At 41.1% G+C, this 26,400-nt stretch overlaps 1 protein-coding gene across 6 annotated transcripts in view; it reads left to right on the forward strand.

Moving 5' to 3' along the window:
* Positions 1-1,058: 1,058 nt before the first annotated feature.
* LOC105920555 (globoside alpha-1,3-N-acetylgalactosaminyltransferase 1) overlaps positions 1,059-26,400 on the forward strand; it is a 44,992-nt gene continuing 19,650 nt past the window's right edge. For 2 of the 6 annotated variants that reach the window (XM_036148160.1, XM_036148159.1), the window contains exons 1-4: positions 1,095-1,140; positions 1,474-1,589; positions 19,884-20,057; positions 25,215-25,247. In XM_036148160.1, coding sequence (XP_036004053.1) covers positions 19,999-20,057; positions 25,215-25,247 — 92 coding nt within the window. In that variant the 5' untranslated portion in view covers positions 1,095-1,140; positions 1,474-1,589; positions 19,884-19,998. Of the gene's footprint in view, positions 1,141-1,338; positions 1,590-19,883; positions 20,058-25,214; positions 25,248-26,400 lie in introns of those variants that run through there. The other 4 variants (XM_036148157.1, XM_036148155.1, XM_036148158.1 and 1 more) reach the window with 4 other exon arrangements.

The following is a 26,400-nucleotide window of genomic DNA, read 5'->3' on the forward strand; positions in this document are numbered from 1 at the left end:
AGATTTTTTTCTGGAAAACATCCACATTTCTTCCTGCAAATATGTGAAATTATCCTTGAAATTTCTGAGGGTTTTTATAGATATGTCCTCTTCCATGGCCAATAATTTATTTTTTCAGAAAATACAAGGATAAAGTCAACATATTAGGTGTACAAGAAGAAAGAACAATATGAGAATAAATAAGTCATCTACAAGAATGTTTGAATAATAGTTTTAAAGTCCTGACACTAATATCAATGTGATGCAGATTTTCTAAAAAGAGATTTAGTATTTCCCTAATTGTGAAACACAGAAGTATAACTTTACAAGTTGCTCAACGTTTCTCAACACAGTAGGATAAGTTTTCAGAAAATCAGCTACTTTATTCTCACAGTTTTATCACTATAACCTCATAATTTCAAAAAAAAAAAAACTTTAATTTGTATTACGGATATTGTAGATAAAAAATAAATTGAATATTTGGAGAAAATTTCCACAGAAAGACAGAGATGAAGTGGGACAGACTGGCGACCCTTCCTAGGTTTTCCAACCTCAAAAACCTGTTCAGCCAGTAAAATGCCGTTCTCTTTAGATTTTCTATCTCACATTTTCAATTTAATTGTATATAAGAGCAGACAAATGCTTTTTTTTTTTGTTTTACTAAAAATTATACCTATTGTGTTATTACTTCACAGGAAACATTTGTGTCTTTTCAAACCAGAAACAAATTTGTAAGGTGAATGAAATTAACTTGAAATTGTATGAATAGTTCTGATTCTGAGACATGCAGGGCAGCTGCACATCAGATATGTTTCTATTTATTTCATTTTTCAATTTATTTATTTATTTATTTATTTAGTTATTTATTTATTCTCCTTTCGGGATCAATAAAGTATTTGTGAATTGAATTAATTTGACCGATTATTTTATTGGTTGTCTATATACGGTTCTGGGTCCAGGATCAGAGTCCTGCGTCATTAACGGTCCTCGCTATGAGATAAATGCGTCAGTGATGACGTAACTCTGGTGCTCAGAGTCTGCCCCGCTCCCACCTGGCGACAGGTGAGTTTACTGTTGAGGAGTGGCCAAAATATCAGCAGCAGCAGAAACCTCCGTGGGAGTGGCAGAGATTACTCCCGTGTTCATAAGGTTGTGCAGCAGGTAGGAATTAAAGCTCCCTGTTTCTTTTAAAAACAGTTCCGCTTTTAAAAGTTTAATTTACCTGATTTAATTTATCCATTCATGCATTTTCTATAACCGCTATTCCAGGTAAAATGCGGTGGGGACCTGTCGCCAGTGGTTGATTTTAGTTATCTACAGTAATTTTATTTATTTATTTTCATTTTTTTCCTACTAGTTTAGACAGTTATAAATTATGAAATTGACCGATGGCTGTTTTTGCGCAAAGTTAAAACAAACTTAAAATGAAGGGCTAAATTCTGTCCAATCAACTTGCGTCATCTTGCAACATCTGCTTCACCTTCATCCAATCAGGACCCTTTGACCTGTTTATCCGGTCAGGTTAATGCAGCTAATCAGCAGTCAGGTGAGCGTCAGGTAGCGGAGCGTTTGACCAACAGGAACGGATCGGGGGTCCTGGGCGCGGACAGGTGAGTCTACCTGTGCTCGTGTGTGGCTGATTCAGGGATTATGTTGGTTGATTTTCGGTGGTGGGGGGTTTGGGAAGGGTGTGTCTCAGAGAACAGGCTCCACAAGTTCCGTGTCTGGTCAGCCCACCCGGGGCGCTCAGTGGAAAGCCGTCCACGGAGCCGCGGCGTCGCTGCGCCATGACAACCGCAGCTCCCCTCTGAGCATTTACACATCAGTGCTGGATGTTAAATGAATTGGTTAGCTTCACAAATTATATACAGAACGCAGCCCAACACCTCCCTGCTTCATAACACTTAACAGGAATGAGCAGGTTCAGAAAATAGCTGATGGTAATATACATGTATACATTAAATAACCATGACAAATCCTTGTTATCACACAAATGTACATTATTTTAAGTTCAAAAACAGATATTAGTCACACACAAAAAAAAAAAAAAAAACACATCAGACTGTGGCCTGAAACAATATTTTTTTTTTTTTTATCATTTTCTTAATTCTTGCAGTAACCAAGACATTTCTGCTGTTACAGTGAAGTATTTAACAAGCAGGTTATGGATTTACTTTTCTTACATGTGAACTATTAAATACAGAAGTAAATAATTGATCTGTCTTGCACATCGTTAGCCTCATTGTATAATTGTCTAAATCCTATTTTAAAGTTTTTGGAAAGCAAGAAAAGGAAATAGGAAGCAGAAATTTTTATTGACATTGAAACATAGAGCCAATTATGCTATGAGGCTACATATTTGAGCTATTGAACAAACAAGTAATGCATTAATTATTTAAAACAGATGGATTCTCCTGTTTTGATGGTTGCTAGAGAAAAGTGGGATGAACCGATCCATGTCATGTGACTCTGCTCTAATAGCCTCCATGTTAGGAAAACCTAGATCGCTTAGCGGGAATGATTGCTTCATTCCCGCTTGTCAGGTGGACTCCATGACGGGGATCTTTAAGATTACTCTCATAAAAGTCTGCTAATTGATAGATTGGATCCTCTTGAAGAAAAGTCAAGCTTTTTGATGGGCATGTATCTTCATGCCCATCTGGTGTCGCTGAGTTTCTGTAACTCCCTTGGCTGACCTCCATATATTCCTTTTTGTGTATTCAGCCACTTCTGATGAACATAGGAACCAGACATATATACATATATAAACATGTATCTTCTGCATCAAGGAAAAAAGCAATCTGCTTGTGGTACCGCCGTCACAGCATCTAAAGTACCAGATTCAGGCAATAGGCGTTACAGTATCCATAGACTGCATGTCTTGCTTCAGCTTTTCTTCTCGCTGCCACCGCAGAATGCTGCCCACTCATTACAGACGCTCCATCATAGCCTCGTCCAACAAGGTTGGATCTGCACTCAAGTCCATATCTTTCCAAACGGTGAACTTTTCTGTCCTTAAAGTCCTTCAGCATCTAACTTGGTTGCTTGTTGAAAGTCAGCAAAGCCTTTAATGCGCTGCTCTGTTGTAGTAATAACAAAGAACCAGTGAAATCTGCTCCTTCTTTTTTAGGTCTTTGGTATCATCAGCGATTTCAGAGAAAACTTCACTTTTCCTCACTTTATGAATTATGTCTTCATGGAACATTTTGGCTAAGCATGCCAATATTTCATTCTGTATTAATGAACTTGTGTACTTGGCATTCTGCCTTCCGTTTATTTTTATTTTTTTAACCAGTTGGTAATGCTTTGCAATCGGTAATAACATTTCTAAAATGTTGCCTTAATTCAGCCTTTAGTCTCATGGTGACCTCTTTGGGAAATGTTTTATGTAGCATTTAAAAGAAGTACTTCAACAGTTTTTATGTACTTCTTATTCTCCTGAACCTTTTTTCTGTATGCTTCATTAATGGCATCACAAATTAGCCTCGCGAGACCATCCTGATCTCGCGAGCTTTCAAGGTTTCACTCGCAGATCAGTCTGGCTACTCTCCGTTAAAGAGAATTTGGAGCCGTTCACAAAACGAACGTCCAATCAGCGTTGGCTTTGAGGCGGGTTGAGGTGTGACGCAACGAGAAGCGCGACAGTTCAGTCTAAAGAACATGGCGGCTTCAGCCGATGAAACTAGCGTTAGCGTGGCTATCGAGCAAGTTTTATCGGAATTACAGAGTATTTCTTTGCTGAGCTAACGAGCCTTTACCTGCAGCAGCAAGAGCAGCTTGGCTTGTGGTTGTGTTTTCGTCGTCGCTCGTAACAGAGCGACGACTAATCTGATTGGTTTATTTGGCCCGTCTATCACCAACATAGGCCAATCAGCTAACCAGTATTTTCGCCCCTTCCTAAAATTACTTCAACGGAAGGTTTCCAGATGGATATGCGGAGCAAATCTATCTGGCGGAGTCAGGTAAATCACAAATATAGGTGTTAGAGAGAACTGCCTTTTTATGCTCCCCCCATGCAAACATGGAGTTGACTGTCAGACATTTCATGTCATTTAAAACCTGCGTCTTTGTACGTCGCCTTTTTCCTATGGTAGAATCCAGAGAATGAAGTAAAAACAGACGCTGGAGTATTTGGGAGAGAGAAATGTTTACATGCAAAACACTAAGATGCGTCTTGGCTTTGCGAATATTCAAACCATGGATACATTTTATTCTGGTTATCTCTGAAGCTCCTTTTCTGATCACCTTGCATTGTTAAAGTAAAAACCTTCAACATAAGCTGAGCTGGACCAGCAGCAGCCGACTGTGAAATCTCTGAAAATTACACAAAATGAATTAGAAGGATCGGCAAAGCAGCAATAGTAATATTTTAAAATGTATGTTTTAAAATTCTTTTCCTCATTTATAAATTTCACTTTGCTAGCATAGGAGATTGTTGGCAACATAACAAAACAAAACTTCTGAGGTAAAGAATTGTTAATTTGTAAATGTCATAATTTTAATTACTATGATGATCAGAAGGGTCATCATGGTCCAGGGAAGTTGATGTTTCTCCTACAGAGATACTTCTTGGTAAACATTTTGATCTTGAAATTGTGATATTGTCTTTCTCCTTGCCTAATAGTTTCTTTAAATTGTATTCCTGTCAAATCATGTCTCAGAAAAGATGTGTGACTGAGAGGTCAGAACCCTTTCTGTAAAATCTGTTTATTTAGAACATGACCTACCATGCTGACTACTCTTCATCACTATTTCCGTCCCTAGAAAGCTGACTGGGCTTTTTCACTGCTGCTGATCACCACAGGTTCACGATCAGTAGCTGTGGCTGATTCTGACACTTTTCTTTTCTTCAAGAATCTTTCAATGAAATGAAAGGTTTTTATGATTGTATTTTATCGTTACATTTTAAAAGCATTAGTTACAATAATTTATTCTTATCTTACTACAACAAATGTATAGCATCTGTAGCAGTTAAATCCACTTTACAAATATATTTTATATTTTAAATACATTGTTCAACATTTGAACAACAAGAGAACATGTTTTAACGTTAAGCATAACTTGCTGAATAAAGATTAACCAGCCGAACACCTACTGTTCCAACTCGGACGTCACACTCTGGCTGCAAACACACCAACGCCAACATGTCACTTCAGCTTCGTAGCTTTAAGCATTAACAGGAATACAAAGTCAGAAAGGTTAAATGCTAACATGTTTGCTCCAGGCTAGCGCCCTGCGGTTGACCCGTTCTACTTCCTCTGTGTAAATGTGCAGCAGGATCACCGCGGCGCTAACCGGGAGGTCTCGCATGCTGGAATATGCAACCCACAAACCTCAGAAGGATTTGTAGCTGACCAGAAATCAGCTTTGTTCGTTTCTGCATGGAGTTTCCATGTTCTCCCTGTGCATGCGCGGATTCTCTCTGGGTACTCCTGGCTCCTCCCACAGTGGACTGGGCTATGCTAACTGGGCTCTGTAGTGGCCTGTAGGTGTGAGTGAGCATGCATGGTTGTTTGTCCGGTGATGGACTGACAGGCGGTCCAGGGTGGACCCGCTTTCTGCCCAATGACCGCTGGAGATGGGAACCAGCGGCTGCACAGGCATGGGGGCATAGACAGTGGATGTGGGGGGGTAACAGGGGTTTTTAACAACAGCATGTTTCACAAAGCTAATCAATCCAGTTATCAAAAGGAGCTTTTTTTTCCAACCACAACTTCCTTCCAAGAATTCAGAAAGATTGACTGATGTTTCATATCGGCTCTCTCAGCCTCCACCGCTCACAAATGCAGGAACTGCTGCAGCTCAGCAACAGGACGGACAAAACAGGAACATATAACTCCACTCGCTGCTTCCTGTTCTTTGCAGGTTTGATTTTAACAGGCTTTTAAAAGTCTGGATGGTCTTGCCTAACCAAATTTAAATGTTTTTACTCTGCCAAACAGCCACAAGAACTCTAAAGTCCAACATGTTGCTGTTAAATGTTCTGAGGAGATCGTTGCAGATCAGAAACTGCTTCCAGACTTTAAAGGCCTTCCTCCACTCCTCAGCTTTTCAATTCTTAACTATTTCTATTTATTTATTCCTAAACTAATAAATTATTTTCTTCATCTCCTCTGCATGCGTTTCTCTTTCGTTTTCAACTAATCCTATGGATTATTCTGTTCTTGCTGTGCAGCACTTTGTTTCTAAAGTGCTTTATAAACAAAGTCGATGTTGTTAGATTATTATCTAAGCCCATGAAGGAACGCCTTGTTACCACAACAGTCCTGTCTCACAATAATATAGTTTAACATTTTACGTAGTTTGAATTGTTAATAATGAATGATAACACTAAAGTTTTACTTAAGAATTTAACAATGCAGCTATTGTGAGCATGTTTCTGGGATTTCCATCAGCATGCTGACCCTGAGCAGCATTTTAATGTGACTCTCTGCAGAAATCCTGCCCAGCATCAGGTGACTGTTGTCAGGTTTGTTTTCCAGCTCCTGTCAAGTCTCTGGCTCGCCATCTTTGTTGTTTTTGTTAAAATTTTTACGACAGCATCCAAGATCCATATCAAAGACTTGATTTGATTAGAACATTTCCAGTCGTAAAACTGATTAATGATTCACTTAATTTTTTTTATTTCCTGCCTGTATAAATGCAGCAGTTAGGTTTTATGATATTGTTCCAGCTGTGAAAATCCACCCGTCTTGACTGAGGTCACAGCAGTAAGCGTCTGGGCCCGTATTCACAAAGACTAAAAGCGGCTCTTAGTTTTTAATTTCCCAAATTCTAAGATTTTTCTTAGAATTTTACCTCGGTGAGATAAGTTATTCACAAAGCATCTCAGAGCTCCTAAAGTGGCAAAATGTTAGGAGCAGTGAGGAGGACTTTTAGCGAGAATAAGTGTCTGAAGCAAGAAGACGGTGGAAACAGAGAGAGCTGATTGGCTGATCCACCACCTAAGTAGTGCCACAGCCAAAAACTTAAATTTAATAACGTAAGAAATGGTTAACAAAAGGGTCAAACTTCAATAAAAAATAACTGAAATAATAAATAGCATGGATTTGGGCCCAACTCAACTGAGGTCCACTAAACAGTAACAGAACGCAGACAAAACCGACCTCCAGACAAAGAACAGAGGCTGCTTAAGCAGGGATGGAATAATTTACCAAACTTTCCACATGAGGGAGGCAGAACATGAGAGAGGAACAAGAAACCAAAAATATAAGCACAAAAACTAACAAATAAATAAAGCAAAATCATCTTTAACTTAGCACAAATAAGTGAATATTAATAAAATAACTAAGGTCAGCTTCAATAAATAAAGCCCCCCCCCCCCCCCCCCCCCCTCGGTCTTTTGGTGTAGTGGTTTGTTCCTGGCTTCCCCCTCCTGCTGTTTTGTATTTGCAGAACCTCTAAAACAGTGCACACTAGTTAATATCTGTCTGAATGGTTTACTTGCACTTGTTCTTTTTTTAAGTTATTTAACGTTTAATAAATAACTCTGTTAGGTATATTCTGGTGAATATCTGCTCTAGAGCTGATATCAGGACAATAGTTGAAAGGGATGATTCGAGCAGACTCTGCACAGAATAAGATATATTCATCACATAATATATACAGATTACATAAGAATTGATCTGTTAACCTGGGCCTGGCCATATTTTATTGTGATTTCGTGTTATTGGCATCTTGTCTGTTTGTGTCCACTCTGTTTTCTCTCGTAGTGTCTTGTTTAATGTTCACTGTTCTTACCTGCCTTAGGACAGCAGATGCAAATTAGCCGGCATATTTACATTGATGCTTTAAGCTGACATGTGGATGAATGTGCATTGTCCTAATTCAAATAAATAAATAAATAAATAGTGACAACTTCTCTTCAAGTTCAAGAATTTATTGACAGAAATAAAATGTACATCCAGAGAACATCACTATATAATGCTGTTTATCTGAATTAACACTATTTCAATCAACAAATCCTGTCTACTAGGCTGGTGAAACTTAACTAAACTACTGAGCAAAATGAAGATAAAAAGAAGCTAAGGAGCTATGTACATGAACAATTTTTATTTTGTCTTTTGTTTCTTTTGCATCATCATCAAAATAATTCAGTGAATCCTGGTTCACTGCAGATCTGAGTCAAAGAACCAAAGTTCATCTTAAACGAAGTGAATTAAGATAAAATTATTTTAACTAATTCAGAACATGTGGCATGTGTTTCAACCCATTCATAATGCAAATCCTGAGTTAAACAAAACCTTATTTGATGAAATAACATTTTATCTGAGTTAAAGAACCAAGTTCATCTTAAAAAACACGGAATGAGCTTAAATAACACAAAATAACATTTTAAAGAATGATTTTTCTCAGTAAGAATCTGTAAACTTTAGGGATGTTTGATTTTATTAATGCGATTATACCTCCAGGATGCTAGGGGTAACAATTGGTTACTTATAAAGTTATACAAAACACTTTAAATCGACATTAATATTCAATATTAATGTGGCAATAATGCTCAAAGCACTATTGAACGATTGTGAAGTGAAACAAACCTTACATTTGAAACAAATCGTTGTCGTGCATCCGGGAAGCCGGAAGCTAATAGCATTTGCGCTAGCGGACTTTATGCGCTAAGTTTAAAAAGCTTCGGCTTTATTTTAGTCGTAATGAGCAGACCGGGTAGCGCAAACATCAATATCCCATTAGTGAATAAAACCCTTGTGGAGATTCTGTTTGTTATAACCATAAACATTGGTTAACTCCATGTGTTTCTAAACACAATGTAACCGCATCACACAGACCTTCCAAACAGCCATTTAACTTTCCCTGTTTGCTGCTCTGCCAAACATGTCGGCGCCTCGCGTGAGTTCGGTTCACTTTGGCCATCCCAGGGAGAGAGCAACGGTCCAGGAAAACGTTGGTTCTCTCAGCAGGGGGCTAGCATGCTCTGCAGCTAGCCCACAGGGTAGGCCGGACCAACGTCGCTGACCGGTTGCAGGCAATTTGCCCTCACCTTGGGAAGTGGGTCCTGTCCGGTTTTTCGGGTCCGTCTAGAGTCCGCTGAGGAAGCAAAACAAAGCTGGTTTGGCATTGACAGATTTATTCACTTCGGCATCTGTTTAAGCAGAAGTGAGACTACAAACTTATCTTTGATTTAGTCGGTAGATTTCCGAATCCAGTTGGGTCCTCCGCTCCACGGAAGACAAGAATTTCCCCCTTTGTCGCTCCATTGAAGCGAGGGGAGATGAGTTTCACAGAAGGCCCATTCTGTGCAGCTTGTGTCTGAGTCCCATGTGGCTCGCAAGGGTGGGTGGCCCTCAGGGCGGCCTCTCTCCTTCCGAGTCCAAGGAAAAAGTGTGAAGAGACTGAGGAGGTTTTCTGTGGGAGCAAAGTTTTATAGCATTGATCGCACCCTGCTGAGGGGGCAGATCCTTGGTGAAAGTCCCAAACTTCTTTTGCTTCCAATCTAATAAAATTTTTCTCATCATGAATAGCACCCATTAGAAAACATATGTCTAAATAAAATAACCTAATAGCTGAATTTATGTATAACCTGGAACGGATACATGTAAATTATGAAAAAACAATACTACCACCCTGTTTTCCACTCTAGTGACGTCATTTTACTAAGGATTAATACATTCTAAGATCTTCTGCTAAAATGCCGTCACTAAGAGCTACTTTTAGTCTGAGGATTCTGTGTAAGTATTGGCACGGGTTCCTAAAAACACAGCTGCACGTTGAGGAGAAATCTCATCGCATATCTTTAAGCTTTATGACACATTGTGTAAACTGCGTGTCATTCTGTGTGAGATAACACTTAGTTCAGTTGGGGATGGGGGGGGGGGCAGTAAACTGAGCTCCACCTCATTAATCTGATGAGGACCGTAGTGTTTGAACACAGAACCGTGAGTCTGTTCGTGCAGGTTTCATCACCAGGAAGCATAGACGTTTTGGTTGATGCAGAAACAAAAATATTTTTTTTTTACTTTCACCAGTGAAGCCTTACTGCTTTCTCTATAGCACTCCACTTGATTTATATATGCAAGAAGCTTTGTTAGATTTTCTGATGGGAATGTTTCATGTGAAATGGACACTGAAACGGGAAGGTAGAAGAGGAAAAAAGGAGATAAACAGATGAGACAAAATGCTAAAAGGGAGAAACAGTGTCCACAGGTCCCTGTAGACACTGTGGAGGAGTATTAGTACCTGGGAGTGTACTTTAACAATAAGCTGGACTGGACCAGGAACACTGAGGCGGTCTACAAAAAGGGCCAAAGCCGACTCTTCTTCCTGAGGAAGCTGAGGTCCTTTAACATCTGCAGGACGCTGCTGAGGATGTTTTATGAGTCTGTTGTTGCCGGCAAGCTCTTCTTCGCTGTCACATGCTGGGGCAGTGGGCTGTGGGCTGCCGACTACAACAGACTGAACAAAGTGATCAGGAGGGCCCGTAATGTGGGAGGCAGGGGGGGAGGAACTGGACACAGAGAGGATGCTGTCCAGGCTCCAGTCCATCTTAGACAATGTCTCACACCCTCTCCATGACACACTGACCCAGCGGAGGAGCTCCTTTAGCAGAAGACTCCTCTCACCCAGATGTACCACAGAGCGCCACAGGAAATCATTCCTGCCTGTGGCCATCAATCTTTAAACGCCTCTCTCAGTGTTTCTGACACCCCCCCCCCTCTGTAACTGACATTTATGCATTCTTTGCACTGTTCTTGCACAAGTCACTACCACTTTACTTGGATCTGCAGAACCAGCTGATAAAGTATTCCAGGTACAAACAACCAACGCCTTGATACCATCACTGAAGAATATACAGGATTATTTAATACGACATGTAGAAAGTGACAGCTGAAGATAATAACAGGGGTTTTCTGTATAGAAGTGAGTCTATAAGCACCTGCAGGAGTTTGTGAGAGTGAGCTCGTGTCTGTGAGGTTTATTCATAAGAAATGCTCAGTAGTGGTTATGAGGAGCCAAAGACCCCCGGAGCACCGAGGCAGACGCCAGGGGAACCAGAACCCCAGGTGCCCGAAGGGACCTTCAGAGTAAAGGTGCTCAAGAGGGACCAACACAGGGAATGCTGCCTGCCAACCTAGGGAAAGAGCAGAGAGGAGCCCCAGGAAACCCCCCAACAGCCACAATACCGGAGCCGCTGGGACCAGCCAGTGGCCTCCGCCGGCAGCCAGCTATGCCAGAGCACCACGGTCACCACGGGTCACCAGGGACCCCAGGTCCAGGGGCGCCCCGCCCCCTGGGGAGGCCCTAACTGAGCCACAGGGGGCAAGGCCCCGCGAAGCAGGCGCCAGGAACAAGCTGGCACCTGCCCGAGCCCCGAGCCCCCAGCGCCAGACACCGAGGACCACCAACGCACCAAGGCGCCAGCCACGGGGATGGGTTCCACACTCAGTGGAGACCAGAGATGTCCCAGGAGAGGGGGCAGTACAAACCCAACCTGACAACAAAAGGAAACCTACGTACACAGTCACATTCACACGTTCCCACCTGAGGGCCCTGACAGGCAAACACTTCCACAATGACCAGTTCCTGTTTGCAGAGCTGCAGCAAAGCCTGGCTGAAGGCTGGGACTCAGTGACGGCAGCAGATGCTCCTTGCTGAGGCGTCAAAGTTCAGGTACAGCAAAGAAAATTAGGGTATTGTGTAAATTAATAGGGCTGTTAAATTTTTTTTCCAATTATCAATCGATTCTCATGAATTTCTAAAGATCGATTCATATAACCAAAGATTGATAAGAATAGTCATGTTGTTGCAATAAATGTCATTTCCTCGATGGACACTTTGGTTAGGGGTCAGGTTACTCCAACCCTAATCCATGTATTGCAGACTTTGACTTTTGATTTCTCTGGAAGAAATTCTAGTTTTATTTGACTCCGTTACTTCATAACATCTGATAAGTTTTCTTATTAGATAACGGAAACCGCAGGTTTACAGCTGAACAGGAAGGTTAAATGCAAACAGTGTTGTGTGATGCGGTGTCGTTCTCCTCAGTGAACAGCTGCAGCATCTGTAATAAATGAATTAATAAAAATTAATAAAAAAAAATCTGTCCACAAATGTGTGTGCAGCTTATTGTTATAAGGGAATGGTTGGTTTGATGTTCAGAAGAGCTGTAGCCAATGCACTGAAAAATTAAATATCTAAATTCGAGTTAGATTTTCCTGATCTAGAATGCAATGTCATTTTGCTGCCAATTAAGGCAATTAGAAACAAGCAGAAACCTTAGGAAACCATAACAACACATATTTAAGAAGAGACAAAATAGATAAAGAGACTTTTCTGAGCTGACTGACACATGGTGGTAGTTCATCCTAAGATCCAGGAGGGAAAACTCTGTTTTCCTGAGGTTTAGTAAGCCAGAAGAACCGGATCTAAAACATCCAAGGGGTCCAATTAGGTCAGCAGTGGGCATTGACATATCTGGTCCCTGCAGAGAGATGTCTGAGAACATCCTGTTTTATCTGGTTGCACTGTATGCTGTGGTAAGATGAACATGTTTAGAAACAGGAAGGAAACCTTGTCTAGCACAGCAGAAGTTTCACAGTAGTCTGGTTTCAGAAGTTCACCACTGATTGCAAACCGGTGTCTGGTTTCTTTCACGATATCATGAAACGCTGAAAAGTGCTGACATCTGCAGTTTATTTCTGTGCTCTATTCACAAAGATCCTGAGTTTCTCTCAGGGAGCTCCTATCTGTGATTAAAAAAATCCTACGTAGGAGTTTTAGTTTAGGACTCAGATGCTGCTGAGAGCAACTCTGAGTGAGGAGCTGTAGTTAACCCCTTGCTAGGTGTGGCGCTGTCTTTCAAGAGCTGTGATTGGTTGATGGTACAAGAAGAAAATAAAATAGAAAACAGAAATGCACTCCTAGTAATCAAAGGAGAGAAATTAACCATTTAGGCTGGATTAAGAAATGTCATGTGAATTGATTGTCACACAGCAACATGACTGAATGCACCTTGTTTACATCCTCATCGTTATTTAGATTTGCTTATTTGTTTTTACAAACAGTCATTTTACTGCTTTATCTGTTTGATATTAATGCACACTCACATGTCAGCATTATACTGGGGTTGGCTGCTTGTATAAAGCAGTTGGATTTAGTAAAACAAGTGACATAAAATTGAGGAAAAAAACAAACAAACTGGACAGCAACACTCAGCGCTCAGTTTTGGGAGGTGAATAGAGGAGCGTTGAAAGGTAAATTGGCACAAATGCACAAGCTTTGAAGCGTGTTGCTGCAGATCACTGCGTTTTGTTGCTTTTACACACCAGCCTGGAAAGTGAGCAGCAATCAAAAGCGAGGAGACGGCATAAAACAAACTTCTAGGTGGCCATTTAGGCTGCTGACGTCATCGTGCAATACAGAAAATACTTTCTCACCTTTGTTATATTTATTCTTTGTAAATGTCTCCTGTTATTTATTTATCCTCAATAAAATTGTTACTAGAGCCACGCCTTAAAGCCATCGGGCCACTGGAGCTAAATAATTTCCCTCTATAGAGATAAAAAAGTTGATCTTATCTACATGTTAGGAATTGTTTGATAAAGAAGTTCATGTCCTCATTTCCTCCTCTGTTCAGGTGGTGGATCAGCCAATCAGCTGCTTCAGACACTCTGAGGCTCGTTAAAAGTCCTCCTCTCTACTACCAACATTTTTCACTTTAGTCTTAAGATGCTTTGTGAATAGCTTTAATCTCACCGAGGTAAAGATTCGAAGAAAAATCTCAGAATTCGGGAAATTATGAGCTTTGTCCTAAGATAACGTCACTAAGCGCTACTTTCAGTCTGAATATGGGCTCAGAAGCCTTGAATAAAAGAGGATGAGAGAAACACTTTACCTTTATTTAACAGATGACATTCTCTTTCAATGTTTCAGATTTTTTTTTTTTTTTCTGAGAACATCACCCAGGGCTTCGGTGTGTTTTGTGAGTTTTTCTACAGTCGGGCGCTCTTTATTGGACTTTCATAGGACTGTTCTGAAGAGAGAAACATCTACGTCAAAGGATATGAAAGTCTGTTCAGAGGAGTCGGTTCTCTTTGCAGAAATAATCGGAGGGTAGTGATTGGGACTCATGGGACATGATCTTTATATGCAAGTGTGTTAAACTCTATACCAACTATGGCCGATGGGTTACAGAATATTATAAGTTTTGTCTAAGAAATCTGTTGACTTTAAACAAGGAACCGTTTCTGATTTGCAGTCAGCCAGGAGAAAGTGAAAACATGAACATTTTAAAGCAAAAACCAAAGTACAAACTAGAATTTGACAATAAAATGACTAAAAGGTCCCCGAAGCCACACAGTTGCACTCAAGTCACCTTTGATTGTTTTAGTTTGGACTAAAACTGGCAAAGCTAATGCTTCTTGTTACTTAATCAAAACTCAACGTCGTTCTTTTGGTTTTAACAGACATTTATTGCGGACATGTCTTTACATGTCTTAGAAAATGCCCACAAAATGGCATCAGAACTAAGAAAGGAAACAGAAACCAGAATTAAAATATAAAGTTTTAATTAAATAAAGACAAGTAAAACAATAAAGCCGCACCTCATTGGCCGCATAAACTCCAGAGGAACAAAAATTACTTATACAGCTTGTTCTCACAAAACCTTGTGTTTTCTGGCAAGACTTCTTGTAATAGTCCCAGTAATTAATTTTACTGAAAAAATAAATGTGCCAGGAGAAAGTCTCCGCGGGGTCATTTCGACTTATCTACAGATTCTTAAAGCTTTTCAATGATGTCAAACTTGTAGAAATCAAATAAATGACCATTTTAATGTTGGTGCTCTGCAAAGAAGATTGTTGAGAAAACGGGCCTCAAAAGCCACCGTTCCACCGACATTACTTGTTTTAGCTCGCCCAGCTCCCCTCCTCCTTACTCTGTTTGTCTTTGACCGGCCTTGGAAGGCCTGGAAGAGGGGAACGTCTCCTGGGTGTGATTTTAAGCCCCGCCCAGTCTGAGCTCTCCTTAGTGGCCCCCGCTGCTTCGCCCAGTTTTCAGTCACAAAGCTAATTTTACAGCTTTATGAGACCTTTTCCCTCAGCCATGCCCAGAGCAAGGAGAACACGTTCAAAGCTTAATTATTTTTTTTTTTTTAATTTATGAAATAAATTTTATAGGTTTGATTTGGTGCTGACTCCCCGGCTGCAGGCGGCGGTGTCAGCAGACAGCCGCTGCCTTCTACTGCAGGAGGTGGATGGATGGAGACTCCAGAGACAAAAGTGTCCATCCAGTGTGTGGAAAATGAGAGACAGTCTCAGTAAATCTACAGATCTGATACACCACATCTGCATGTAGAAAGCTGATCATGTCCCTTTTCTTTTCCTTCAGGCATGGATCATGGTTTGTGAATAGTAAAATTATATTTTGCTCTTCAGTTTTTCTGTACTTTTTGGAGTGTTTCCTTCCTGAAACACGCAAGTGAGCAGAGCTGTGTGATGCGTGACCAAAACCAGCCACAGGAACCGGGCCGAAAGTTGCTTTAGAGTCACAGGGCAGCCAGCTGGTCATTAACCAAAGCTGTTCATTTGAATTACTTTTCAGCAATACCTTCCACCCAGCCCTGCTTGTCATTAGAGCCCCGTCAGTTCATTGCACTGTAATATGAACCAGCAGCACTATTTTCCTATCTGTAGATGAATTACAACACTTTGTTACAATATTTATTACATCTGTGCATTGAATAAACATCTTTCAGTTATTCAAAAAAGTGTTACACCTAATTTAACCCCTTAAGCACAGAGGGTTTTAGGAGCAGATTCCACCTTAAATGACATATCTGAAATAAATCTGTGATGGTTTATAAGTGTTTGGCCCACATGCAGAACACAATCGGGAGGCAGAGAGCAGTTTAAGATGTTTATTAACAGGCACGGAGCGATCGACAAGGATCACAGAGCGGGAGGCCAACAGTGATCAGGGAACCGTGACCGAAACTCTGTGGAAGAGAGGAAACAGGTTAGACAGGGCTGAGGAGGGAAAACAGCCGTAAAGTGAGGTGCGCTTACCGCCGGGTTCAGGAAACCTAGCTGGGGGAAGTGGAGCGGAAGACTGATTCAGTGGAGGTCATCTTTGAGGAGGAACTAGGTGTCTGAGCGACAGGTGAGCGGGTAGATGGAACTAGGCAGAGGTCCGAGCAGCACCGAAGCAGGAAGCTGTGGCAGTAAGCAGCTGCAGGAACCAAGGAGGATGCACAGGGGAACTTTTGTCCAGCTTGGTAATACTAAGGGGGCTTGAGGGGAGTGCCAGAGCAAAATCTGAGCGATGAGGATCCAGGGACTTGACTTGAGACTTCAGAACTTGGAAGAGCGTCTGGAGAGTGATCCCGAGCTTAAGGTGATCTGTGAGAAAACAGGAAACACGCGTTGGCGCTAGAGAAGGGTTAACTGTCGAGAGACAGCGGCCACTGAAGCGTATCACAACGGTTTAACACTCTGGCCTCCTCCAGCCGACTGCAACCTGCTTTCAAGCTCCAGCCCGGAGCTGCCGAACGAGCCGCAGGTCCACCACATGCCCACCTGTCAACTGCAGTCACCTGTGAAAGAGAAAAGCAGAGAGCAGACAGCAAGCTGCACAGCACTGCCTGCAGAATCCTGACAAAATCAAGCACAGCTCCAAAGATATGAAGTGTAAATGTTAGTATTTGTATGACTCAAAGGCATTGAATAACATTTTTCAGGTGGAACCACTATCGTAAATGTCACCATGTCTGATTTGTAGGTAATTAAATAAAGAAAAAATATTGAGCCTCTCCTACATTCTTTTCCAAAATAAACACTGCACAACTACATGAAAATTGTTCCTCAAAGGTTTTAGTGGGCAGTGTGCCAGACAGACATATGATTTTGGCACAGTTGTGCTAAAATGGGCCAAAACTGTGCCAAATGTCTTTCACACCTCCATAAAAGGGAATCTGGTGATTTCCATTGTAGCGCTCCTTCTGCATATGACAAAGTATTTATTCATAAGATTTACCCCCTGTAGCATCAAAAAAGCACCATTGTACACAGCAAAATATCAATACAATGAAGAGAAAATTAGCTAATTGTCCTTTTGTCTCAAAGAATTTTATTAAAAATACTTGATAAAAACCTAATAAATTACATGGGCAAAACTAAATTATCAATAAAACATGAATGTGGAAAACTTTCCAATAAGTAGCCATCAGTAGAATGTGTAGATACATGTGCAATAAAAAGCTATCAATAAAAATGTGCAGCAAAAAATTTGCAAAAACTTTCATAGAAAAAATGTTGGCATCTATTGCTCAGTGTCTGGTTCACCTGTAGAGTGCCACATGTCCTCGCTGTCATCAATAGGCGGAGGGGTATGGAGCAGTCTGTAGGCGATGGGCAGATTGCTGCTGCTTCTCATCTTCTGCTGCGCTGTTGTCACTGGGAAACAAAAACATATTTAGAGAGATTTGACTGTGTTTATCTAAATGGCAGGCAAAACTAAAGTTGCATCTGACAGCCGACAGTATAGTGATGCTTCTATTGGACTGCAAATGCGGGGTGAGGGAGAGAGTGGAAGCGAAACTTTATGATTACAGCTCGATACATCGTTACATACAGATCTCCTAAAACAGCAAAATACCATAAAACACCCTTGTAAAACATTAGTTGTATTGTAAAGGTGGAAGTGATACAGCCACTTCATAAAACATGTTTTAGATCAGTAAAAGTAACGCTAGCTTTGTACGGGGGAGCTAAACTCTCTGGTCACCAGATGATATATTATTACCTATAGCTCTCTTAAAAAGAAAAATAACATAAAATGGCTCTGTTAATCATGACTAACTAATTGCAGTCGACATGTAAAGTAAAGATGCTGGAAATAAAAAGTTAACCATGCGACTTAAAACAACAACAAGCCGGCTGTGTCTGTTGCATGCGCAAAGCAACTGTGGCTGTAAGTTATACAGTCTCTGGTACGCACGGCAATTATGTCACCGAGACACACTGGACAAAGAAGTGCTATATGTTGTTGGAAAGGCCAGAGTCTCTAGTTTCTAACGATACCAGCCATGGGGGGATGGGGTACAGCATGTGGCCACAATGAAGCTTTTTTCTGAGAGTCAGAAATTTTTGATAGTCATTTAAATTATATCTCCTGTGTTTGAAGTTCTGTAAAACAAAAAAGTATTTATGGAAAAAAATGTGACTTCTTTTTGAAATTTAAAGTCTTTTTTTTTTTTAGAAGGATTTAGGAAAAACTTTAAAGCTGGAAAATAAAGGGGGCATAGCCCCGCCTCTATCCATACCGGTACTGGCATGAGCGGGCTTATTATTATTCGTTTTTAAATCTCTGCAAGTTTTTTGTCTGCAAGTTGCAGCCATGATGCAACTCTCAAGCAAACGTGTTGGTACATTGTTACTGTTGCTATTTAATTGTTCATTCAGTGGGAGAGATTTGGCATTTTTTGTCTCAGACAACAGTTTGGTGAGTGTGTGTTTTTCTGCTCAGAATGCAGGTATGAATATAAGTGTTCACACCTTTGAATAGTCTAATCAAAGCAAAGCTGGCATTGCAGTCCCCTGATTGGTACCAATGAATTATGTATGGAAACCCTTGACTTTCATGGACCCCTGAAGCAAAACAGGAGCAATAACTTGATTTTGATCATGCCACAAACGTGGTTTTTAATTAAACTGTGCACAACTCTATGTATATTAAATCTTACCATAAGGTCCATGTCACTCCTTCATCCTCCTCTATCTTGTGCTTTTTGGTGCTAGTCATAAGATTTCCTCGGCTTCACTGGCACAGAAAGGCCTGATCTTTGAATAGAAATCCTGTCTGTCTATGGAGAGTCCATGAGCAGGCAGGACAGGAGATGGAACGTCCGGGTCAGGCAGCAGCTTTCCCTTGCTGTGATTCCTAGCTAACACCACACCAGGTGTGTTTGTATTAAAGCTGGGAAATAAAGCGCACAAGTATTGTATGTTTGTATGTTATTGACGCATACATATTGAGGTCTGCATAAATACCTGAAGAGCTCATGATCTAAGGGGGGAAGTAAGGACTCTGTTGTGCCTGCCAGTCAGACGTCCTCAGTATCAGCTGTGGGATGTTAAGGCGACTCTCAGGCCAACTGTTTTTCACTACCTGTTGCCAGACGGCTCGCAATAGAAACAAGCATATTAGCTTTCATTCATATGACTGACTTTTAATTTTCTGTCAGAAGAGACTCGCCTTTGTAATGTCTACCGATGTGTTAACCCTGCCCCTCTTGTGTATTAGTTTGAAAAGCCTGAAACCACAGGGTGGGGCAAATTTTGTGAGGTCAGCAACCACTGACCTGGGTACTTGTTGTGGAGTGATAAAGGAAATATTTGTCTTTGCATACGGTTTCGGAGGCACGCACATATTCCTTTCGGGCAGGCGGTGCTATATATATATATATATATATATATATATATATATATATATATATATATATATATATATATATATATATATATATATATATATATATATATATATATATATATATCTATATATATCTCTCCTGCTTTGATTTTATTTGTGAAGCCAAAAGCAATTTGAGCTCTATTAAATGTATCAGAATATTTCTGGTTGAGTTCAGATGTTTGCGTGAAACTATGAATGTTTTGAGCCTAACTATGGGTATCACAGTAACCTTGAACATTACACCTGAACACATGCAGTCGTTCAGTGAAATCTGAAGCCTGCAAGTTTTAACAAAACAAACAGCAGGGAGGGGCTGTTGCAGGCTGGTCTTAAACAGCCTGCCTCTAACTTCCCCCTCCCTCTGCAGAGGTCTGCCCACAACACCACTAATTTCTACCTTCTCGGTGTCAAGGCAGTCGGCTTAAATCAGCAGGATGTGTTTCTGGATCAACCTCTAATAATCTGCTGGTTGTCATCAGACAGGAACCAGGATCAGGTGACGTGTAAAGACCTCCAGAGTTCCAGGCTTCAGCACTAAGGGTTGCCTGTGTGGGTCAGAACCAACTCATTTGGACCGAGAAACTCCTGAGGAAGATGATGATGAACCTAAAATTTGTGATCCTGCTTTTTCTGCTGGTGGTTCTGGTGTTGGGGTAAGTTTGGACAGTAACTATATATATATATATATATATATATATATATATATATATATATATATATATATATATATATATATATATATATATTAATTCCTGCTGCTATCAGACTCTACAATGCTGCACTGTAACTGTGACTATAACTGTAATAATTAATGTGCAATAACCAAGGTGCAATAATCTATTTAATACACTGTCCTACAACTCGTGCAATAATCCTGATGTAGGGACTTCTGCTGCTATCAATACCTGAACATAAGTAAGCCCACATGTATGTATGTATGTATGTACAAATGTACACAATGTATATGCACGTATATACGCGTAGGTACATATGTATGTAGGCGCATAGATATATATATATATATATATATATATATATATATATATATATATATATATATATAGACCACTAAGAATGTAAATGAGACATCATATGCCCATTCCTATTTCCTTTTTTGTATTTTTTGGTATTCTTTTTTGATCCATTGTATATACGAAGACTCACTGTATATAACTGAATACACATTCCCTACTCTGCCTTCTTGTATGAGCCGATGTGACGAGTGAATTTCTCCATTGTGAGATCAATAAAGATTATCTTATCTTATCTTATATACATATTCTCCAGTGTGATGCACAAAAAAACTTTAAAGCTTTGAGAAAAATAAATAAATGAGGTATGGACAGGCAAAATATAACATTTAAAAACTGGCATTGTATGGAAGTTTTTGTTGGCGGTTCTGTTAATTATCAGCTGTTCTTGTGGCCAGGAGCTTTTGCAGCGGACATCAGAGTTCTTAGAGAATAACTGCAGGTTTTCTGGGTATCTGCTGGCTTCAGGGGAACCGGCTGATCTGCAGTGACTTTCAGAATAGGGGACCAGCAGAGCACAAAACCGCCTGGTTTCTGTTGCTGCCTGTTTCACCTTTAAACACTTTTCACACGTCTCAGCCGGACCGTGGGAGAACTTGAGGTTTTAACCAGCAGCAAAGTGACTTTATCAGAGAGGATCTATGAGCTCTGAGATGTTCTCTATTATCTCAGAATAAACAACAAAGACCAGTTGTAGTTATTGGACTGGTTTTGACTGTGTTCTGGGCCCAGCGTGTCCTTACTTGTATCTTAAAGAGCCTTAAGCACGAAGAGTAACTTCTGCGGAGCTGCAGTCGACCTGTTGACAAAGATTGCAGAAACTCCCACAGAGATAAAAGCTGCAACCTTGAATTAATCTGGGTTTACTCAGTACCAGGTCAAAACAAGTTTCTCTCTCTGGCTGTCCTTCCGTCCTCCTGTTGGAATTTAGATTTCCATTAAGTGTCTAAATAAATGGTGACACTTGAAAGCCTGTTTGTTCATTACAGTTTTCTTCTGGTTTAGCTTTTTTTTTTTTTTTTTGGACCATTTAAATGTTTCAGATCGTGTTAATATCAGAAAAAGAGAACCTGAGGAAATACAATAATCAGTTTTCTAATGATTGTATGTATTAAGGAATAAAATATATCCAAAGTATCCTGGTCCTAGTCCCGGCGGCATGGGTGGGCATTGGGGGGCCGTGCCCGCCCTGGACTGGACGCCATTTTTTTTTTTTTTTAACCTCGGAGTGGCCAACGTTCTATTAGTACTATCTTTGATCTGTCAATCATACACAGCCCTCTCAACTTTTATCAAAAAGTTAAGACAGATTATGCTAATATTTGGGGGCGGGGCGGTGCTGGGGGCGTGGTTAGGGCTGTGATTGGGGGCGGAGCTAACTGGACCCTGGAAGAGCCGGTATAGTCAGCTCAGTCTCATTTTTATCTGACCAGACATGGAAGCAGATATGTATTAATTTTGTTAAAGAGTGAAAGAGAAGTGTTAACACGTTATTCTTCAGTTAGTGGGTTAAAACAGAAAAAACACACACACAATTATTCAAATAACACTGAATAAAATAAAGTAGTTTTAAGTTACTGACCGTATTATTACACTGTTACACATTAATGTATGTTTGTTTATCAGTGTCGATCCATAACCTCATTGGTGAGGAGTTTCATCAAGCCTATATGATCCGACATTTTCCCCTCAGCTCAACACTTAAAGCACACAGGGGTTCACGCTGCGTCTTTACGCTGATCCAGCTGCTGATGTTTCCCTCTTTTCAGCTCCAGGGGCTTCCAGCAGTTTAGAACCATCATCATCACCTTTTACAGCGACAGGTTTCTCATCTCAGTCTCCGCGCTGACCAGAATATCTCCTCTATTGCTCTCCTCAGAGCGCTCTGGTGCGTATTTACCAAGCTGAAGGCTGAGTTTGAAGTTGTTCTCTGAGCGCGGTTTGTTTGTGGTCGGAGCGGACGGAATAATAACTTTCTGCTTCCCTTTTAGCCCACTAATAGTCTTAAATGGGGAATCCTGTAGGAAATATAATACTATTTATGTATTGCCGCCCCAGAATGGATGAGTACAGGCGCAGCTTTTCTCAGAATAAACAACAAAGAGCAGCTGTAGTTATTGGACTGGTGTTCTGGGCTCAGCGTCTCCTTACTTGTATCTTAAAGAGCAGCCTGGTCTGCCTGGTCCTATGGGGGGAAGTAATCACACCCATTGATCATCAATCAACTGTGATCAAACTCCATTTCACACCCAGACCTGATTACTGTCGGGCCTCTAGAAACATGAACCCGTCTGACTGCATGAAGTAGGCTAACTGATCCAGGAGAGCCAGACCCAGAATTACTCCAAGAGCTCATCAACGGCTCGTCCAGGAGGTCCCAGAAGAACCCAGAGCAACATCTAAAGCTCTGCAGGCCTCAGGTATGTCAGAGGTCAGGATTCAACAATAAGAAAGAGAGACTGCGGCAAAAATGGCCTCCATGGGAGAGGTCCAAGCCCAGAACCACTGCTGACCCAAAGGAACATTGAGGTCTGGAGGAAATGTCGCAGAGCGGAACGGAGTTGGGGTAAAAAAAAAGTCAAACTGCAGGTTTTGCATCAAATCATGAAGGACTGTTGGCGGCAGTATCAGAACACTGTTAGAGGCAAAAAGAACGAAGACGTCGTGTTATCGACCAGACATGACCCCCGTGTGTTGTTCATTAACTTTTCTCTTAACCCTCCTTAGAACCCTTGATTAGAAGCATTGCCTGATTTGTGTGATGATTTTTTTTTAAGTTCTTTGTTGAAAAGGTTGTTGGACTCTGATTATGCCTCCTGACTCTGACCCTTCTGTCTCAGCCACCTGCTCTGCAGCTTTTATTCAGGTTGAACCTGTGACTCTTTCTTTTTTAAATGACTTGATTGGGCAACTTAAGCCGTCTGGCTCCCCATGGGATTCAGTCCCTCCTCCATTTTTGAAGGTCTTTCCCAGTATTGCGCAATATGTCCTTACCATTGTTAACTGCAGTCTGTGCGCTGGTGTGGTTCCTGCTAAACTTAAACATGCAGTAATTTCACTGCTTCTTAAGAAACCTTTGGGACCCCTGACAACATATTTTAAACCAAGTGTCCCTGATTTGGGTTTTAAGTTAGACTGATTTTAAATTAGATGGTCAGATCAGAGCTGTTGTTATGTCATGTTTTTATCACTTAAGGCAGCTGGTAAATTTAGTTTTTGTCAAAACAACTCCTTGAATGGTTGAACCGTGCTTTTATATCATCCCGCCTGGGTTACTGTAACGGACTCTATGTTGGAGTGGATCGTTCTTTGCTTTCTCGTCTATAGCTGGTTCTAAACGCTGCTGTGAGCTGCATCTCTTGGAGGTACCGAGGTCCAAAAGGAAGCTCAGAGGGGGGGGGGGGGCTTTTCTATTGTTGGTCCTGAATTATGGAATAATGGCCCCTGCACATAGGACAGGCTCCTTCACTGCCCACCTTTAAAACTCGCCTTAAAACCACTATTATTCTTTAGCTTTTACCACTAGCGAGACTTAGTTTTCACTTTAATTTGGTTTTATTGTTTATTTTAAGCGTTTTCGTACATTATGTTTTTATTTTAGTGTTTTTAATGGATGTGTTTTAGCTTGAAGCGATGTAAAGCACTTTGCTTCAGCTGTTGGCCTCGTTTCATGTGCTTTATAAAGATGGCATGTTATCATCTACTGTATGCTGATTACTCGTTGGCTACTCGCCTCTTTCAGACTTCCTTCTTGATAAACACTTCCTCCAGCTCCTCTGGAGGAAGCCCGAGATGTTTCCAGGCCAGCTGAGAGACGTGATCTGTCTAGTGTGTCCTGTGCTTTGGATCATAAATGCTGACATACATTAGGTCAGAACAGGAGAGAGTAACCGCTGCAGCTTTGACTGGAGCTTCATCCAGAACCCTTCTGTAATCTCAGAGACCTGACCATCTTCCTCCTTCGCTGATAATGCATTTCCTCTCCATTGCCCATGCTTTAACGCACTTCCTCAGCAGTTACAACCTTCATCTGGGCCTTCGCCTCGGCCTCTAGATGCTGCACAGCTTTCATAACGTCTGTGATCTTCTGCAGAAAATATCTCGTGGACTGATCAGACTGAAGTGGAGCCTTTCTGGTCTAAAACAGTCACAGCATTTCAGAAACGGACCGTCATGGTGACGGTATCATGGCCTGGCTCTGCTCTGCTGCTTCCAGACCTGGACGACTTGTAGTGACTGATGAAGCCACGAATTCTGCTCTCTAGAATAATGTTGGATCATTTGCATTTGTATTTGCATTTAGTTATTTGCAGAAAGGACATTGCATATTCATGAACACAATGTAATTATGACCCAGAATATTGCAAGAGCTAACTCAAACCATTAAGTAAAAGTTCATAAAAATACAGACTTTGAAAGAAATCTGGGAACTTTTTAGTTCAGCTCATCAGCTTGGGACTTTAAACCAAAGCTGAAGATCCAGACCAGAGTAGCAAATCTCGCTCAGAATGGCTTTAAAAAAAAAGGTTTTGGAGTGGCCTAGTCACCAGAAGGTGATCGGCTGTTTTTTTTCAGTTTGGTGCAAACAACTGTAGAAACGTTCCTTAAAGTCTCAGAGATGCCAGCAGCTGGTCAGTCTGTGTGGAAGAGAGACGGCAGAGGACCAGCAGCTCTGACTTTAAATCACTGATCTCAGTTTATTATTTGAATTGATGAGCTCAGCAGTTTTTCCACAGTTGATATCTCATCCCTGTTTGCTTTTTGTGTTTGAACCCACAGAGTGGCCTACGTCTACCTGAACCCGCTCCCCAGGTAATCCTCTCCAACCTGTAGTCTTGCTCCTGATCCCCGTTTTTCCTGCTTTCTGCCCTGGATGTGCTCTCCTCTCTCCTCTCTGCTTCTGGGTTTCTGTTTCTGTGGCTTTCAGCAGTTAAAGGATTTACGAGGTCGGCTCAATGAATCCGTAAACGATAAAAATTCCTTTGTTGATTTGAAACAGTAAAACTGTCATAAAGATGCATTCCACTCAGAGTGACACATTTCAGGTGTTCATTTTTAGAAATCTGTGGTTCTGGCTGCAGGCTGACGCAAACCTGAAATTAAGTTCCTCAAAAACTTTGAAACATCTGACCAATAAAAAGATGATGATCAAGAAATGTTTTCCTACTGAACAGTACATCCATGTTCAAGAATCAAGAATTAGCAAACGTTATTGTGATTTTATTAAGACAGAATTCACACCTCACAACATAATGCAGTTTTGTAATAATAAAGTTAAAAGTTGTGCAACTAGTCATTAATCTGCATCAGCACCTGGTCTAGCCTCCTTTTGCAGGCATTTCTACATCAATGCAGCATGGCATGGAGGAGATATCCCCCTGTGCGTGCTTCCAGAACGGCCTTCAGCTCATCCGTATCGTTGGTTCTGGTGTCCCTCATCTTCCTCATAACAGCCAATAGATTCTCTTTGGGGTTTGGGTCAGGCCAGTTCTGGTGTTACCAAGTTGATTAAAGCTGATATTGGCATCGTTAGCAGCGTGGTGGGTCAGTGCACCTTTTTCAACCACACTTTTTCCTTCCACCTGACTTTTCATCAATATGCTTGGATACAGCACTTTGTCAGCAACCATCCTTCGGCCAGGTTTTAGCTGCTTTTAGGATCAGTTTCAGGCTGTTAAACTGATGAGCTTCTCATGCCAGGAGGAGGAAAACTTGAGTCATTTATCATCTTTATTACTTTCATGCTTTAACCAGTTGCTCCATCTCAGAGTTTCAATAGTTGAGTTGGTTTGGCAGCCACCCAACATGCCTCAGTGGTTCTGTAGAAGTGCTTCAAGATGTGTGACTGTAAAATTGAAGTAAATGGATCCACCCAGCCAGGTTGACTGAGATACGATCTTCCATCCGTTGTCCTCCCCAACCCCAGATCGGGTCACAGGGACGTTTTTGTCTTTAATTCAATTCA

The sequence above is a fragment of the Fundulus heteroclitus genome, chromosome 16, assembly GCF_011125445.2.
Source record: "Fundulus heteroclitus isolate FHET01 chromosome 16, MU-UCD_Fhet_4.1, whole genome shotgun sequence".
NCBI lineage: Eukaryota > Metazoa > Chordata > Actinopteri > Cyprinodontiformes > Fundulidae > Fundulus > Fundulus heteroclitus.